This window comes from Leiobunum rupestre, chromosome 4 (assembly GCF_980474605.1).
Source record: "Leiobunum rupestre chromosome 4, qqLeiRupe1.1.hap1, whole genome shotgun sequence".
In the NCBI taxonomy this organism is placed as follows: domain Eukaryota; kingdom Metazoa; phylum Arthropoda; class Arachnida; order Opiliones; family Sclerosomatidae; genus Leiobunum; species Leiobunum rupestre.
Genome location: NC_143387.1, coordinates 63,928,555 through 63,949,049, shown reverse-complemented (window position 1 = coordinate 63,949,049; position 20,495 = coordinate 63,928,555). Strand labels below are relative to the sequence as shown.

Sequence of the window (20,495 nt, the reverse complement as noted above, 5' to 3'; positions counted from 1 at the left end):
AAAGAGGCTTAGGTACTTTACAAAGGGTTTCGAAATCAATATCAAGTTGGCGAAATTTCAAATTGTCTGACCTTACAAGTAATACTAATTTCAAGTTTATGCATTTACTAATCCCTTTACTAATTCGCCAATAAAAGAGAATAGCTAGAAATTTTTTCTTGCTATAAAATATATATATATATATATATATCTAATTTCTAATTGATATTCTCTTTATATATATATATATATATATTCTCTTTATATATATATATATTATATATTCATTTACTAATGCTTTTACTAAATTGTCAGCGAAGAAATAAAGCTAGAAAAAATAAAGCTGAAAGTGTCACATTTAGGTTGTTTATGATTTTGGTTTGGTGCTATCACTATAACAAGTGAATAAACGTGGGGTGGTCTTTAAACAGAGAAAGCAACGCGGTCTCTTGTTTCTCTTGTATTTGAATACCGAAAATCCGTTCAAGGTCGAATTTGTTTTCGTCGTCAGAAGTCGCGGCAAAGTGCTTCTAAGCGCCGTATCATCGCTCGGAATTCTCATAAATTCGTAATGCGTAATAACGACCACGGTTTGAACGACACAGAATTTTCCGATGGTTACTCCGAACAATTAATACGTTTTTATATCGCCAACTTCAAATTGGCCAACGACATGCGAAATTCGCATTAGCTTTTTTACTACGAAATTCTTCGCGTACTTTTAACGAATGGAAAATAACGACAATAAATATTATTTAAAATATATTCATTTATTTATTAAAAAACTAGATTTTTCTGCTTCGTTTCATGTTTCAAACAAAACACGCAAAAATGGCATTGTGAAAATATAATACACTTATTAGAAAATAAATACGCATGTACAATAAATTATCTAAAAAATGAAATAAATTATTTAAAAAAGAAACTTGTTTGATTTAAACGAAATACGGTACATTTTGTGACAGCGAAATTTTGGTCAGGTTTTTATAACAATTGTCGATGATTTCATCGGATCGTAACTGTTGACTAGTGTCTTTTTTTTTATAAATACGGTTAAAATGAAGAAAGTTGTAAATTTTAAATAAAATCTACATACTATTAATATTAAAGAAAATAAATTAAGTGTTTAAAATACGAAGATGGGGGGTATGAGATGTGGGGTTCAATTGACAGGATCACAGTTTCAAAATTGGCATCATTGCTTGGCAATGTCGCTTCTACGATCGAAGCGTTTTCTTTTTAAGTTTAAAACATTCTTTTTGGCAAAAATTAAGACACTAGAATGGCGTGGTTTTTGATTCCTCCATCTCCTCAAATATTTAATTGAGATTCTCCACATTTTGATATTTAGTTTAGGAACTTGTCCCCACTGCTTCCATGTGGTTAATTGTTATTATATAAAAAAAACCTAATTATAAGATCGTCCTCGGTTTATTGTCACCTTAAAAAGTACTTCGCCATTTTTAAAAAAAAATAATATATATATATATATAATAATATTTTAAAGTAGGGATTTAAGTTTGGCAAATTGTATAGTTGTAATTTCGTTGTCATAAATGGTTCAGGTACCTTGGGTATACATTTTAAGTCAAGTGACCTTTAAGAACGTGCAAATATTCAACCACTTTTTATTAAGTTTTTCTTTTAAGTATCCACGAAACGCAACTTGTCACACAAATCTGCAATTTCTGTCTTCGCTAATATTCCTGAGGTTGCTGTTTTTTTTTGAAGTATAGAGCGTGTTAAGATGAAGGCGCGGCCAGTACCGTAGGTCACCTCGAGGTGGCGCCTCCATCTTCGGAGGCGGCGTTGTTCGTCAAGGTCAAGTATTGAACGAAAGTCTCGACGGAGGCGGACAAACTCTTGACGACTTGGCAGTAGCGCGTCAACCTCGACCCGCAATCGGAGTAGGAGACGACGCCCGAGTCATCCAAGGCGGAGTTGGCCGTGGCGTTGAAGTCCACTTGGTATTGGAAACTGTGCGAGATGATCTGGACGTGGCACAAGATGTTGCGCATGCGCGAGTTGAGGACTTCGAAGGTGCCCGTTAAGTTGGCGTAGTTGCGGTCGTCGGCGCAATCCAGAGGACGATTCTTTTCGTCGTCGTACATGTGCAGCAGGTTGGCCGCGTGTCTCACCAGCAAGTCGTACTGGTACTCCATGACGCGGCTGACGGTCATGTTCTGAACAGTGGACAGAGAAGAGCTTCATTAAGATATGGGATCGTACGTTTAACATACCCATCCAAAAGAGAGCGACTTACTTAAAGGCTGACTACATAAATCTTCGGTTTACTCGGTCTTTCACTGGAAGTAGGCTGACTGCATGGCGCACGTGTATTGCAGTAAGCCTACTTCCAGTGAAAGACAGAGTAAACCGAAGATTTATGTAGTCGGCCTTTAAAGGCCTAGGTTTTTTTCTGCCAGTAACGTTTTAAATTTACTTTTATTCCAAACAAATACCCTGGTGGTAGACCAACGTGTTCTGCTGTTGGCCTACCACCAGGGTATTTGTTTGGAAGGAAAGGAAATTTAAAGGGTGACAGGCATAAGAAAACCTAGGCCTTTAAAGTTTCTTTAAAAACTTGGTCCCTGATTGCAAGTACTAGACTGTTATTAGATTGGTTCTATAATAGCAAAAGTAAATGAACCGAAGTTATCAGACTGCTATACTCCCCATGTTGGAGGGGTTTCTTTATGAAGTTACATAAATTTTGATCTCGAATTTCAAATTTTGCGCGCTCCTAGGCAAAAAAAAACTGTTTTTGTTTTTAGGAAGCCATATTTTATGCATAGAAATAGCTATACCCACAATTCCCAAGTGCAATTTATCGCGTCAAAAGACGGGGATGGAAATTAGCTTTTATTTGACTCGATTTTCTCATCATTTTTTTAAGAAAACCGCCATCCGATTCTGAGCGCTATTTCGATAACTTCGGTTCATTTACTTCTGATAATAGTCCTAAGCTGATCTTAAACTGGTCCTATAGTATCGTTTCAGATTGGTGCCTGACTGATTTAGATTAGTCCTTTGTCCTAAACGAATCATAAAATTGGTCCTCGTCCAGTTGCGGAGGTAATCTACAGGGTGTTTCAAAAGGTTATGCAAACATTTGAAGGAGTTGTAGGGGGTGAGTTGAGAAATATGCCTGTTTTTTCCCCATTTTCCTACGATGAGTTAAAAGAGCGCCAGAGAGCTTCAAAATGTGTCCTACTAGCCCTTGGAAGTAGGCCGCAACAAGCGCAAAACCAAGCAACAAGGAAACGCGAACATTAAGGTTTGGGTTCGTGTGATAGGTAAAAAAAGGACTTTGTTAACAAATCGAGGTAACCACCTTAAAAAAAGTAAACTTAAACAGTATTTAAAGTCCCTGCAGCTTGGTTTTGCACTTGTTGCAGCCTACTTCCCGGGGCCACACTTTGAAGCTCTCTGGCGCTCTTTTAACTCATCGTAGGAAAATGGGGAAAAACAGGCATACTTCTCATCTCACCCCCTACAACTCCTTAACATTTTTGCATAACCTTTTTAAACACCCTGTATAAAATAGGTGCATCTATAAAATACGGGAGGTCGTATGACAATGTTTTGTCTACGTCACTAGCTGTAACCATAGCTGTAGCTCTTGAAGGTAGAGAGCACGCGCGAGACCCTTCTGAATCTGATACCCGCGTGCAAATTTCGCGTGCAAGTAAAGCGCATAAATAACTTGCGCTCGTGACGTAGATGATAATATTTTATTGTTATAATTTCTATCGTTTTATTTTATAGAAACACCTATTGTTGCGGTCTTCCTAGAATATGATTGGTCGGATCTTCTAACACGAGGCTTTCGGAAAAGGAGGGGCTACTTAATTTTCAATCATGTCCCTTTAATAGCAAATCCATGGTTTAATATTTATAAACGTTCCTGTAGTTTAGCAAATGTATCACGTATTAATATTAACCTATTACATTAACACATTCAACGACTAAATAATTCCCCCAACAACAAAATCAATTCTTTAACCGAAGTCAAAAACACCTTGATGAAAACGTACCTGCAAAGATTCCGGACTTTTCAAATGAGTCAATCGAGCGTAGTCGTAGCTGCAGTATTCCGGACGCTATCGACGCAGAAACAAAACCAAATTTTAGATATTGTAAATCATTTATAATTCGTTACACACCATCAAAGGGCGGTTATATTAAAATGGTTCCTATGGGTATTAATTAGACCTTCCTGGTGGGATTGAAAATAGGCGATAGCATAAATTGTTTTGTTCTTAGTTAACTTGTTAAAATGTTCCCGAAAATTCGTCATAGCACTGCCAACTTCTATAACGCGCTTCCGCGATCGGGGTTGGCCGTGGTCAAAACATAGGGGCTGCTTCACTAAGCCTAGGTTAAAAAAGTGTTCTAGTCTAAGTCTTTAATTATTTTTACAATTTTCTAGTCACAATTTACACAATACTAATACTATTGTCCGAGTCGTCGCTTAATTAACTTAAACAAATTAATATATTTTTCTTTAAAAAAAGTATAAATATTTAAAAACATAACTTATCACAAAATTAAAATGTTTCCCGAAATAAATGTTACCCTGAGGGGTCGGACACTTGCCATTATTTTGTACGGGATTTCGGGATTTCGTAGAGATTTTGGCGATTTTTTCATTACTTTTTGAAATGATTTTGGGATTTCAATGTTAATTTACCATAGAGAGAGTTCAAAGATTTTAGACAAAGTGTACGGGATTTTGGTAAATGTCCGACCCCTCGTGTTACCCCGTATACCTTGCAATTTATGCTATCGCTTATCCATTTATCACGGGGCCATAGTTTTCAATAGATACGCGTGTTATAAATTTTAACCCCAAATATCTCGAAAAAACAAATAAAAATTTGAAATCAAAATTTGCTAGATCAAGCTACGTCGAAAATTTCAGTAAAATCGATGAACGTTTACTACGCTTCAATTAAAGACAACTCTATCAAGGATATATCGAACTGATTACTGAGTCGCCCATAGATACAGCAACGAGAAAAGCACGCGCTCTAAGCCCGCGCCAGTTAATTATCAAACTCGGTTCAAAAGCGATAACAACGCGTATACTGGATGTTTAAAAACATTTCCCAGTCTCTAAAAATGACCTTGCAGGACACCTAAGATGATGAGGGGGGGGGGCTACACTTTGTTTAATGTGTAATTAAACTGCGCCAGGTGCTGTCGCTAATAATCGGTCTTGTACGATACCGGTTACGATAGATACGGCTAGAGTACCGTGATTACGCGCGCGACATTTTTTTACGCGACATAACTTATCAATGGGTATCTTAATTATATCGTCTGAACTGCTAATTACTCGTGGCAGGTATAATGGACGTCAATACAGTCGCTTTTTTACGGTTACGCTACGTTTAAAACTAGTTATTTAGCGGCGATATCCGCTGGCCCCGAAAACAGAGGAGGGGGGCTTATAAATTAAAACTGGGTATCGTTCCTGTCCCTGATTTAGGGCCCATTCTTGACCCTCAAGTGACCGTGAACGGCGGGCGGAGGTTTACGTGACCGAGCAACTGATGCGAGGTACGCCGTGAGCTCGCAATATTTCTTCGCTCGGGGTACTCATCACTGCCCTCGTATTTTCCACTCGCGTCGGCGAATTCTTTAAATTCCCCGCTCCCCAATTTAATTTATGTCTCATAGACCGATCCGCGACTCTCGCAATTGCCTTGGAACAGTTCCTGAGGGAACCAGATATCCTAGGTGGCGCTCAAATATGCTTTATACTCTATATTCTCTCGCCAGGGAAGATCTATTTAGGGCCTATAAGTTTAGTTACCTTTCCTTAAAGTTTCGTTAAAAACTGGGTCCCTGACTGCAGGTTCTAGACTGATATTAGATTGGTTCTGTAATAGTCTTAAGCTGATCTTAAACTGGTCCTATAGTATCGTTTCAGTTTGGTGCCTGTTTTAAATTAGTCCTTTGTCCTAAACGGATCATAAAATTAGTTCTCGTCCAGTGCCGGATTACTAGGCCTATGGGCCCCCATCACTGATGAAATCAATGGATATATTTCACTGATTCGGCTTAAGAGAAAAACATATCAGGCTTGTTGCTTTATTGTTTGAAAATTAATTGTTCTTGGGACATAATCTCAGCTTCGGGACACGCGAGGTTATGCTTTCCTTACCTATTAGGGCCCCACCTTCAGTAAATCCGGTACTATCCTCGTCTAGATTGGTTCAGTATTGGTCCTAATCTTATATTTGGTTGGTCTTATACTGGTACTTTTTTGATCCGGGACTAATCCTAGACCGATTTTAGATTCCACTATATTAGTCTAAAACTGGTAATAAACTGAATTTAGATTGGTCCTTTGCGTGTTTCAAACTGGTCTTAGAGTAACTTTAAACCAATCCTGTACTAGTCCTAGAAGTGTCGTAAACTGGTCCTAGATTAGTGCCGCAGTGCTGGTCCTAAATTGAACTCGAGCTGATTTTACATTTGTCTTGAACTGGTCTAAGTCTGATTTAAATCTCGTTTTAAACAGGTTAGATTGAACAATTCTATCCCATATAATAACCGGAGATATTTTATCCATTAGCGCAGCTTAATAGAAATACCACAAATGTAAACAGAATGTTTAAGGCTGTTGTGAATATATCTAAAAATATAATTATTTGAGCCGCTCCTCAAAATGTTTCATTAGCGCCTTCGTCTTAAAAAATATCAAATTAGGGAATTGTCATTTTGTTTCTGTTTGAGAGATGAGAATATACTCGGTGCAAACTTAGAAAGGGAAGAATTATATTTTGAGCAAAAATGACAATACTTGTTCTGTGGAATTTTGAATTTGACTGCTTGAAGTTTCTGTTGATCAGTGTTCCAGCTCGTATGATTAAAATCGGGGTCATAAGTAACATTATTACGATAAGGACAAAACTTCCTATTGTTTTAATGCTAAATTTCTTACTAACAATCCAAACCAATGTACTTAGTTTTGGAAAGGTTGTTGATTTTTATTTTATTTGGTCGTATTTTTATTGATTTTAAACGTATTTTTATTGATTTTAAACGTATTTTTATTGATTTAAGTCGTATTTTTATTGATTTAAGTCGAATTTTTATTGATTTAAGTCTAATTTTTATTGATTTAAGTCGTATTTTTATTGATTTAAGTCATATTTTTATTGATTTAAGTCGAATTTTTATTGATTTAAGTCGAATTTTTATTGATTTAAGTCGTATTTTTATTGATTTAAGTCGAATTTTTATTGATTTAAGTCGTATTTTTATTGATTTAAGTCGTATTTTTATTGATTTAAGTCGTATTTTATTTGATTTAAGTCGTATTTTTATGGATTTTAAATTTTAATTGTATTTTATTGATTTTAATCGTATTTTTATTGTTTTAATTAGGTTTTTTTAATCAAATTGATCCAAATCAGGCATCTCTGGTCTTTGAGAATACTTAGAAACCTAAATTAACTTAAATTGATAGCGTAATAACTATGGAAATCGGAGATGTTTTTGTTATTTTTATAAAGTGACTTATGGTATTATTTAAAAAGCGAGTTTCCCTTTCTAAGATCGCAAACGGGTATATCAAGTGTCGGAGAACAACATGACAGGAGAGATCTGGGTTTTTCTCCTAATTAGTTGTTAATCGTCATTAAGGGGCAACAACGTAACATCTGCCCGAATCCGTTATACGTTTTCCGTAATGATCTGTAAGTCAATTTTCTTTCATTTTAATTATTATGGCGCGTGTATAATTAAGTAGCCTCTGCACTTCGAGAAAGGCGCGCGTCGATTTTTTCTCCTAATTGTCGCATCATCCGCTCACGGAGAAGAGGATCAAAGAAATCTTTGGTTTCAGTTCCCTGTTATTAAGACACGAGCCTAACGCCAGTTACTCCATATCAAGCGCTACTAATGATTTACGAAAAATTAATTAACTTGGGGTAAGAATTTTGATCGAGGAACCGTACCAATTAAGTAAGGTATTAAAGGTTGGGCTCTGTATGCCAACGATCCGAGGCTCATCGTTACGCCTAATATGCTACTGCGGCCCGCTATCGCTATACCGATCACGATTTTGACTTTCAACTGACTTTTTAACGATATGGCAAATCGGTACTGATACCAATTTTCCAGATTTTTACTAATACCGATTTTCCCGATTTTTACTAATGTCGATTTTCCCCATTTTTACTAATGCCGATTTTCCCCATTTTTACTAATGCCGATTTTCCCCATTTTTACTAATGCCGATTTTCCCCATTTTTACTAATGCCGATTTTCCCCATTTTTACTAATGCCAATTTTCCCCATTTTTACTAATTCCGATTTTCCCCATTTTTACTAATGCCGATTTTCCCCATTTTTACTAATGCCGATTTTCCCCATTTTTACTAATTCCGATTTCCCCATTTTTACTAATGCCGATTTTCCCCATTTTTACTGATGCCGATTTTCCCCATTTTTACTAATTCCGATTTCCCCCATTTTTACTAATGCCGATTTTCCCCATTTTTACTAATGCCGATTTTCCCCATTTTTACTAATGCCGATTTTCCCCATTTTTCTAATGCCGATTTTCCCCATTTTTACTAATGCCGATTTTCCCCATTTTTACTAATGCCGATTTTCCCCATTTTTACTAATTCCGATTTCCCCATTTTTACTAATTCCGATTTTCCCCATTTTTACTAATTCCGATTTTCCCCATTTTTACTAATTCCGATTTTCCCCATTTTTACTAATTCCGATTTTCCCCATTTTTACTAATGCCGATTTTCCCCATTTTTACTAATGCCGATTTTCCCCATTTTTCTAATGCCGATTTTCCCCATTTTTACAAATGCCGATTTTCCTCATTTTTACTAATTCCGATTTTCCCCATTTTTACTAATTCCGATTTTCCCCATTTTTACTAATGCCGATTTTCCCCATTTTTACAAATACATGTACCGATTTTCACGACTCTTACTAATATCAAGTTTCCCGATTTTTACTAATACTTGTAACGATTTTCACGACTATTACTAATACTTGTACCGATTTTGACTACTTTTACTAATACCGATTTTCCGGATTTTTCCCGATGCACATTTTTCGGATTTTTTTCCCGATGCCGATTTTTCCCGACCATGTGTAACTGATGTTAGCTAGATTACAGTGTAATTCTAGTATTTAAGAAAATCGGTTTAAAAAAATTTCAAAATGAGTCGAATTGGTATCGGTACTTTTTATCTTATTACTCTGTGACAATCGGTATTTTAAACTGGTACCGAATAATCTATAAAATCGCCATATGGGTAACCGATCGTTTCGTTTTCTAGCCAACACTAGCTATAAACACTGCGGAACCATTTTAATCGAGCCCTCAAGAAGACAGAACACGAAAGCTCACCTCTCTGACGAACCGATCCGCTATCAATCGGATTTCGGGTAGCAGACCCGTCCGCAGGTAATTGGTCAAACTGCGACCCACCACTAGGCGTGGCTTCTTGCCTTCCGCTTCGTCTTCGTAGTACTCCGGCGGACAAGGCCTCTTGACCTTCTCGGCCACCTCCGGAGCCAGGATGTGGTTGGACGAGTTGTTGTCTTCGGAGTTCCTCGTCACCCTGGTCAGTTTGGACCAGACTGGACTGGCCGAGGAACATTTAGCCGTGCTCAGTAACAGCGTCACTCCGAACAGAACTGCGATAAAATAAATTTCGTTAGTTTCCAAAGAATAGTTTATGCCAAGAATGGATTTAACAACTCGCGAATGTTGCGTAAGAGCCGACAAACGACTCGAAAGGGGGATTTCCCGCGTTGGAAATTCGAATGAAGAAACTTGTTGATTTTATGCAACTTTAAAAGAGGGCGTCGCGAACGTCATTGTGACGTCGTAACTAACTCTTTAACTAAAGCCATTCGTTTTTATTTTAACACTTACAATAAAGAGAGTGTAAGCTGATTCGAAGGTTCAAAAATATTGACATCTTTATTGAGGTGTTTTTCACCAAATAATTTCGCTTAGGAGCCGAAGTAAAGAATCTTTTTTTTTTGGAATTGTAAACACGGCGAGTTCAAAGGAAATCTTTGTCGTATCCTACACAAAAAGAGGTAATTTTCTTTTCCGAAAATCTACTCGACACTCATTTTTACGAAAACTGTCCTATGACTAGGGCCTTAAAATATTTCAGTGAGTTTTGGGGTGGCTCCCCCCCCCCCCGCCCCACGAAGGAAATGACCCCTCCCCAAATAGCGGGGCTAAATGTTCTAAACGTCCACCTCGAAACATTTCATGTCCGAACAGGTCCGAAAAGCGAAGAGAGTGGAAGTTATTGGGGAGCTTCGAAAGGAAGAGGAGACTGTATTCATTTGGGCACGGCGCTAAAGAGGGAACAGGCAAAAATTTGGGGAATTCCTGAGCAGTGACTCCGCATTTTGGAAACAGGAGAGAAACATTGCAATCTCTTCCACAATAAACCATTCATTGACTACAACAACGATAGAAATGTACAAATGATATATTACTTTTAAATAATATTATTAATAAAATATTATTAATACTAATCAATGAAATATTAATATTATTCAATAATATTTGATTAATACTAATCAATGAAATATTAATATTATTCAATAATATTTGATTAATATTAATATTATTCGATAAAATGTTATTATTGTTAATCAATAAAATTTAATAATATTAATATTATTCAATAAAATTTGATTATTAATATTAATATTATTCGATAAAATTTGATTAATATTAATATTATTAGATAAAATTTGATTAATATTAATATTATTAGATAAAATTTGATTAATATTAATATTATTCGATAAAATTTGATTAATATTAATATTATTCGATAAAATTAGATTAATATTAATATTATTCGATAAAATTTGATTAATATTAATATTATTCGATAAAATTAGATTAATATTAATATTATTCGATAAAATTTGATTAATATTAATTATGTTCGATAAAATTTTATAACAATAATATTTTATTGATTAAAAACAATGATATTTTTTTAATAAAATATTACTATTATATATATAATAAAAGTCTACCTGCTAGTAAAGTAGGCGTAAACTGCTAAAAAATCCATAACATTCATTAATCATATATATTTTGTTCTACTGTTGTAAGTCGGAAAATTTTCCGGAAAATGACCGAGGCCTTTTTTCCGGAAAATTTTCCGTATTTTTCCGAAAAATATTAAAAACGTTTTCATTCCATGATTTGTCTAATATATTGTTTGCAAATTTAAATAAAGCGGCATTTTCACCTAATGTTTTCTAATCTAAAAGTAAAACTAAACCTATAGACTAGTTTAAACTGGTTGAAATGTAACACTATTAATGTTTTGTATTATGTTTACTGATATTAGTCATTTTAAATCGATAAAAAGTTTAAAACATTAAAATCCCTTGAAAAGTAATTTATGTTTAATTTTTTTATTTTTCCGATTTGCGGAAAATTTTCTGGAAAGTTTTCCGCATTTTATTTTTCCGGAAAATTAACAACCATATTTTGTTCCTTATTGAAAATTTAAAATAAACGTTTCACAAAACGATGACCAACAGTAATATATTTTCTATGGTATTTATTTAATTACCAGTACTATATGAAAAATAATATCGAGTTTTATTAGCATGGGTGGATTTTTCCATAAACGATTTAAAAAAAAATTAAAATTATTAAAAAAAAAGAAATTCCTGCAGTTGGGTTGGGTACGGGAACGAGCGGGAAAAAATCATTTTGGTTGAGCAAAGTCTATAATTAGATAAATAATAAATTTAATAATAAAAAGAGGCGCGTTAATAATAATAATAATCGGAGAGAGAGAAAAAAGACTTAAAATAAAAAATAACTCCCTTAATGAAGTTATAAACGCAATTAAATACCGGTATCGTAGAGAAAAAATGCGTCAAGTCTAGTCTCGATGAGTATAATTTTTAATATTAGACTTATCTAAGAATTTGGGTGGGAAATTCTTGCCACTACAGGAGTTTAACACCGATTGTTAAATTTGTTAATGGATATTTTGACCCGCAGCGCCGTCTACCGAAGTTATTATTTAAAGTTTGTTTTGATTACTTTTTGGAGCCCATCTCGTATACTAATTAAATATTTAAAACAATTCTTAATGGCATACAGTGGGTTTGGCCCAAGAATATTCGCTAACTTAAACTAATTATTTCACTTTTTACCTCTTACAATAATTATTTTTGCCGAGTGAAAACCTAAACTCAAGTTGTCTTAATTTTTAGATCATTTGGTAAATCTTCATCCGCATATATTTAATATTCTCTACTAATATTCCAAATTGAATTACAAGATAAAATGCGTTAATCTACGAGTCACTTTAAAAGTAATTAAATTTAATTCTAAATTCATTATTGTTTCTTATTACGTTAATTATATTGCGCTAATTATATTATATTACATATAATACAAAATATATAATTTAATAAAAATAATAATGTATAATATACGTTAATTTTGCTATTAATCTTATAATCTGTTGACTAGCCTTACGTAAGAATCCTGTTACTTTGAGCTCATTAATTATATAATTAATTAGTGTATAAAACCAACAGATTTCACAGGGTTCTTTGTACGTTTATAAAATAAATATTAAATAATGATTTCGATAAGAATTTTTGTAAATTATTAGATAATAGCGCTATGATTAAATCAAGTTTGTGAAACTAAAAATCTTTGAAGACGATAAAGAGCTGAGAAAATTAAAAAGTTGGAATAAATAAACAATTCGGGGTAAAACCGATAAAGCCTTACTTTTAAATTTTTTAAGTGGTTTCTGGCTAAACACTTCTCGTTTTAAAGACTAAGTATATAAAGTCTAAGAAACCGAGCAGAAATAAAATGGAAAAAAAGTGCGTGGGAACTCTTTGGCAAAGGTATTTTTTACGTTTATCTCAGAGGCTAGAATACGAGTGCACCCGGATACGAAACCTTACGAAGAATAACCGTATCTCGCGTGTTTTGGAACATGGCCGTTCCATCTCTGTCACTTTGAGAGGTGTCATCAGAGAGTGGCAACGCGCCGGTGAAAATAACGGAGATCATTATGCAGACATTTCGAGATCAGGGGACAGACCTAGTTTCGAAGTTTGTAAATACTTTCTAAATGCTTCATCATGGCGCGTTGGGTTCGAATTCTATTTAGGTTTCTCCGCCGTCTTTTCGTTTTCAATTTGTTATTCTTGAAGGGGGGAAAGAAGCCAGTGTAAACCCGGATTACAGATTTCACGATTAAGCGTCGACAAAAAACGAGGGCAAATCAATTGAACGTGATAGACCGAAATCCCATTCGTCCGAATGTACCATTCAACCGAATTCCAATCGACCGAAAACTGCGTTTTGCGCGTTTTTCATTCAATATACCGTTAGTGATACATATTTATATATCGTAGGTTACGTGACGATAGTATATCTAATTTGGACTAAACTATGTCTTAAATATTTATTATTTCGTACCGACGTGTATTTTTAGACCTTTTTCCCTTGAAATTTGATATTTTTCGGGTTTAATTTTGGAAAATAACCTTGATAAGACCCGACGTGAAATAGTTGCCTACCATATCTAACCTAACCCAACCTAACCTAACCTAACCTAACCTAATCTAACCCAACCCAACCCAACCTGAACTAACCTAACCTAACCTAACCTAACCCAACCCAACCTTACCTAACCTAACCTAACCCAACCTGAACTAACCTACCCGAAGTGAAAACGAACCAGATTTAAATTTCCCATTCAACTGAATCCCGCCATGTTGGGCTATAAACGAAAATACTTTTCGGTTCAATGGGATTCGGTCAAACGGGATTCGGTCCAATAGTATACAACCGATACAAATGGTTTAATATATCTTCGATAAATATTCCATTTTCAGTGCGCTTTATTTTAAATGATAGAGTCGCAATTTTTGATACTTTACTATATACTAAATACGCAGTTAGCATTAACTACTAGTACTATAACTGAGCGACTAGAGTTTAGGTGGAGTGATAAGGCGTAGTTTTCCATATTTGAGTTTAACATTTATTATAATACGCAATACTAACCCCCCAAATATCCCCGACAATTATGCAGGGTTCGAAAACAAAAAAACCCAACCTAAAAAAATCCACCCATCAGATTTTAAATGAAAAACCGACTAGTTCAATGCGCAATGACCACTTATCTTAGACTGAATTGTAATGTAATACAAACTTTAGAAAGTTAACTTGCTTGTTAACTTGAAACTTATAACTTTATAACTTAGTACTCCTACCAGTCCTTTGGTTCAGCTTTGCAGTTGCCGTATACTTTTACATATCGTCTAATACAAATATGGAAATTGTATACTAAAATAAAATACCCATCCAAATGAAAAAATCCACTAAAAACCCGGGTTTTTTCGAACCTTGCAATAGACGTTTAAATAAAACTTGTTCAGTGATTTAAGTAGAAGTAGAAGAGATCCAGGACATACTTGTAAAAGCGTTACTTTTTAAAGCGCACGCTGTTCAATATTTCAATATAGAAGGGCTCGTTAAATTTCGCACGCGCCTCCTCAAAGAAAAAAATGCGCGCGCGCTATCAACTTTAGCCTTACAAATAAAACTAACATAAACACGCGACTATTTTATTCAGTGAATCGCACGCATGCGCGTAGGATGGGGGGAAAAAGAGAGCGGTATTTATTGAAGCGCCTATTATGAACGTTAAACATATCACCCCGACAATAATAACCATAATTACATAAATACATAACCCAGACAATTGTAATCATAAATACGATAAACCCGAAATAAAAACACGCAACACACTACAACGAAAGAATATAATACAACGAAACTAAGGGTAAAATTTGCCATATGGATGCCAGATTAAAATTGAAGTTAAACGATACCATATGTCAACCCTTATTATTAAGTACTTATTAATTTTACGTGCACATGATGCCAGTTCAAGTCTCGATGTAATGGAAGGACGAGAGATGAGACGAATTGTTAACCATGGCGAAGAAAATAAATACGACTAACATCCTGGAACTCTACTTCACCCCAATCAGTGACCAGTGAAGGAGTTTCGCTGACCAATGGCAAAATTAAGTTTACCGATGGTTTTTCCCAAAATTGAGATTGTACTACTTATTTATCAATGTCAGCTTCGAGTCGAAATATTGAAGAATTAGTTCAATTTTTCCCTGGATAAAATATTACCAGGATTTGCTAAAGACATCAATACATTAAGGGTTTGGGTTTGACGGGGACGGTAGCAACGTATCTGGCTTGTTCTATTCAAAAAGAGTCTGGCATCCCTAAATTGGCTTTTTTTTCCGAATTACCCCCATTAAAATGTCAAAATATCACACATGCATCCGAATCGCAATTATATGCCTACATTAAATGTTTTACTTTATATCTAACATTTTTATCAATTTAAAAATTCGTTAAAGAGATAAAATATATATTTGGAAATATAAGGTTTTTTTTAGTATTTCTCCTGGAAGGCGACTCTCTGTAATGGTCACTTGTTATGGGGATAAGCTCTAACGAGTACCACCAGGAGAAAAACACGTATTTACAGGTCTCATTCTTATAAATAAAGTTCCGTTTTAAATAACAAATTATAAAACGCCCATATGTGGTTCAAATGAAATTCAAAACATTATATTTTTGTAGTAATATTTTATACGATATGAATTCAAAGCTACTTGTATGAATTAATTTTATAAACTAAAATTTAAATTGGAGTAAAAAATTTTAATATGACATTTATATTACAATTACAATATGGCATTTATATTATAATTTTAATATGGCATTTATATTAAAATTTTAATATGGCATTTATATACACAAACATAAAATATATAAAATTAAATTTATATTTCTTCTTTATTATACTTATTAATTTAACAGCCTAAAGCAGTTACACTCGAATACGACATGTAAATTTAAAGATTACATTTTTGCAGAAAACAAATCTAAAGATCGCATTTTTTCGCACAAATAAAATCTAAAACTTGTATTTTTGTGAAAGTATTTCGTACGTTATTAATGCAACTTTAATTACATTTATTAAATTAATATACAAAAATTTAAACCAAGAAAATGAGATGTAAAATTAAATTTTTAATAATCTCAATACCTGTATAATACTGTTTTGTAGTAATATACGGTATGATATTAATTAAACCTTAAAATTTTTGTAGTGATATTTTTTATGATTTAATACAACATTTAATAAACCCTAATAGTTTGTAGCAATATTTCTTAAGATTTAATTACAACGACATTAATTAAATCTTAAAAATTTTTGGTAATATTTTGTACGATTTAATTAACACGATATTTATTAAACCCAAATATTTTTGTAATAATATTTTTCGATTTAATTAATACGCTATTAAATAAACCCTAATATTTTATAGTAATATTTTGTACAATTCAATTAATACGGCATTAAAGAAATATTAATATTGTTGTAGTAATATTTTTCATGATTTAAATAATACGATACTAATTGATCCCTAAAATATTTGTATTAATATTTTTTACGATTTAATTAATAATATATTAATTTAAACCTAATATTTTTTCGAATTTATTAATACGATTTTAAATCAACTTCAACTGAATTTATTAATGTATCAGCCCAATCTGTTCAACTTGAAAATATTACAATAAATGGCTTAAAATTAACTGTAGATATTATATTTTTATGATAATTATTCTGTATAGCTCTACAAAATAAAATAAAAACATTATTATGAATAAAAACGTAATGTGGGGGGTAAGTTGATTGAGTCTCATTTAAATACACGCCACCCGCCCCGAACATCACTCCCCGAAAATATCCTCTTCAAACATTCGCCGAAAAAGAATGCTATAAATTATAACTATTAATCACGGGAACGGAAAACAAGATTTTGGCCCAAAGTTTTTTGGTAACGCGAAGAACCCAGTAAACTCATCACACGGGGGCAGAGAGCGGAGGTGGGGGGCAGAAACGACACAAAATATTACGGGGGAACCGATTTGGGTATAAACTGCGGTCCAAGGCGGGCCGATAATTACTAGATCCTAGTTAACTGATGATAAGTAGTCGCTGTCACGTCGATATGATAGCCATCCCCTCCAGTTTTCGGATCAAAGAGAGACGGGATTCGGCGGCCCTCGGGGTGCTGGCCCGCGGGCCACTCACGTACCCATCCCAGCCAAGCCACGCCACGCCAGGAGATGAGACGAACAAACCGCCGTTTCGAAGTTCAGTCGGCGAACGAAGGATTTATGCCTTTGTACCCACGTGTTTTCACAGACCACGTGCTGCTAACTCGATGGGGGGGGGCGAGAGATATTTAAAAGGTTTACAAAAAAAGGGGTGGAGAATAACGGGGGGGGGGGGCGAATAGTCAACGAGATCGGGCCGGTCTACTACCGTTAAAAATTGTTACATCACAGGACGAAACGGGTACCGGGTTTTCCAATTGTAAAGGAGTCGGGATAGATATTTGTATTTGAACATAAGTTCCTCTACGTATTTTCAATAATGAAACAAAATATCGCGAAGGAAGGATCGTTAATTTAGTAGTCTCTATTGATATCCGACCTTTTCGCTAAATCGGGTTTTTACGAAGTCGAGTGTAAATACGAACGGCATATATTTCTACAAATGAGGTTCGGATGAATTTATTTAGCTTTATTAATGTCAACGAATTTTGACAATATAAAAAAATTAACCGCAACGCGAATAATAAATATAAAACACTTTCAAGAGCATACAATTTTGATAAATATTTCTTAATTTTTTAAAAACATTTTTGAATAATAATTTTTTTAAAAAAGGGATTTTAATATTCGAAACTCCTAGTAAATTTCATAAAAAAAAATTAAAAATAAAGTTGGAACGTATCGACAAAAATATTTTTTGAAGGATAAGCTAATAAATATGTAAACAATACAACAATTATAATTATTCTTACAAATGAAACTATCTTAAAACTTTAAAAACAAATTAAATAGGCTTAAAAGTTATAGTTATAAAATTGAAAAAATTAGTCAGTTAAATTAAAACTAATTAAAAATTAATCATTCACTTACCAACGAAACAGAATCCGAATTCCTTAGGAATGACGACGACGTATTTATCTTCGAGAACGTTTCTGGACGAATAACGTTTAGTCCTTTTCCCGAAATTCTCCATCAAGTCCGACGCGAATAACGAGGTCCCGGAAAGGACCATCAATGACAGCGAGAACCGATTTGGATAACAATTGTTAATTAATAATATTAAATATCATTGACGACCAAACCGACCGCGACAAACCGGACAACGCGGTCGCTTTTAAATCACTGATGGCCAATAAAACAAAAGGGCCAACGCCGTATCAAGTTTCCTCTCCGCTTTTGGAGTGAATGGGAGAGAGAGACCTGACAGTAGGCAATTGATGGGGATCCTTAGAGACTGCGCGAAAAAGAGTGAATCGCGTCTCCTCCGTAAAGTACTTGCGTCGACATTAACGCCAACCCATGAGCGCGGGGATATTTTATACTAAAGCCAGATATTTTTTTTACTCTCAGTCATCTTATAGGTGTTCCTCCCTCCTCTCACTTCACCCCCCCCCCCGTTCGCGTCGTAACTTTAATTCTACATTCATTCCATCGCCGTCGTCTACCCCCCCCCCCTTTCCTCCATTCTCGAATTCTGGCCACCTCGAGAGAGAGAGAGGAGGGCGGTCGAAAGGGGAGGAAAATGACGTCATGCCATACGCCGGCTACGTCACGAGCGCCCGCCGGATATCGCGTATACTAGGAAAAAGAAAGGGGTGGTAGGTACTGTCGTCCCCCGCTCATTCGCTCGTAAGCCCCTCCGCACACTCCGCGCGCAATAAAATATGGGCGTGGTTTTAAAATAAGAAACGCGGGAGGGGGCGGTAAAATTTAAAAAAACATTTTTTCGCGAACTTGAAACGGAAAGTTTTAGTAGCAAATTTTAGGATTAATATTCCGATCGAAGGAGGATTTTTATCTTTAATTTATTGCCAGTTTTTCTTATGAATGGTCGCCCCCCCGTTCCCCTTTCTTGTGTCTTTTAGCTAATTTCTCCCTCTTTGGAAGGTGCCAGGTTTGTAATAGGAAAGAATTTAGAGGATAGGTTGTGACGCTTTGCACGTTGGCACAGTTTCGTGCGATATTTTTCAACGGAATACCCTAGCTTGAGGCGATTCAATTTTTCCGTTATTGTCGCTATTATTTCCAAGATATGAATGATAATATTCGGGTGTGTTCATGAAAATTGGGATCATTTTGACCGTAGACTTTGTTTATTGGGGTTAAGAAACCCCCCGATGCTCTTCGGGGAAAGTGACCCCGTTTTAATTCAATGATTTTAGTATTTATTTTAACTATTTATAGGGTTTAATTTTGGGTTTCCTAAGAAGTGTTAAATTTTAGGTTTTTTAACGGGTTTTACCTAGATTATTTAAGTGACACTTCCTGAAGTAAAATAAAGATAACCAAAAATCCGTTACTAAACAATGACTTAAAGGGACACACAATCGGTTGAATTTTGTGGGTGGAGCTACGTCTAGTGGTGAAAAGGGGAGGGGCTACCTGAAAATTTTCCAACAATTGTGTGAACCCTTAATACAGGGTAGTCACAATATTTTCAAATTGAAATTCCCTGACTTCACCCTAGTTTTCCTGACCATTTTTGGTGATTTTCCCTGGTCTTTTTAAGACCAAAATTAGACGATTATTTATACAAGTTTCTTTTAAAGCGAGAGAGATTACTACCATCGGACTATCAAGGCCACAAGTGACCAAGCCTCGGACATCCAATTTATGAATGACTCGATCGGGTTCGCATTGTTGACCGTGCCGTAGCATTTTGTCTCATTAACAGACAATTCTTTACTTTACATTTTACTAATATCAGAAAATAATTTATTTAATTTAGTATAAAGGTTATAATTTAACGAAAATAAACTTTATATTGCAATATTAAAAAATACCAGAACTTACAAGAAACTATAATAATGTTTCATAGAACTGTAGTAAAATTACCTTCCAAGACGTTTTAAGGCCTATTTTTAAATTCACGATTTCCGTGTTTTACACGAGGGGCAGTTCACTCAAATGATTGTTAGGACACCCTCGTATGATTAAATCATGATTAGATTAAAATTAAATCTGTAGAGTTGGCTGTACAAAGAATAAAAATGATTAAATCATGATTACATTTTTATTCGTGATTATTAGGAGCCCCTGTAACAAAGTGATCTGCCCCTCGGTTTTCATGAGCTGTGGCAACTTCGTTACAGAGTTTGAAAAATGTATCTGGAGCCTGGAAATGTCCAATGAAATTGTTTACAATACAAATTGAAAATAAACATTTTGAAATCCAATCGACGAAGACAATTCTACAGCGCATTTGTAGTAGTGTTGTCAAACCATCTACAAGGCTTTGATACTACTTTTATAAGAGTATGATATTTTA

At 34.7% G+C, this 20,495-nt stretch overlaps 1 protein-coding gene across 1 annotated transcript; it reads right to left on the bottom strand.

Annotated features, from left to right (window-relative positions):
• Window positions 1-825: 825 nt before the first annotated feature.
• Window positions 826-18,293, bottom strand: LOC149948735 (uncharacterized). The gene is made up of 4 exons (XM_090172484.1): window positions 18,098-18,293; window positions 9,377-9,666; window positions 4,017-4,082; window positions 826-2,162 (listed from the first exon to the last, which is right to left on the bottom strand). The coding sequence occupies exons 1-4, from the start codon at window positions 18,237-18,239 to the stop codon at window positions 1,752-1,754; spliced, it is 909 nt and encodes a 302-aa protein (XP_090028610.1). The 5' UTR covers window positions 18,240-18,293; the 3' UTR covers window positions 826-1,751.
• Between the last annotated feature and the right edge of the window lie 2,202 nt (window positions 18,294-20,495).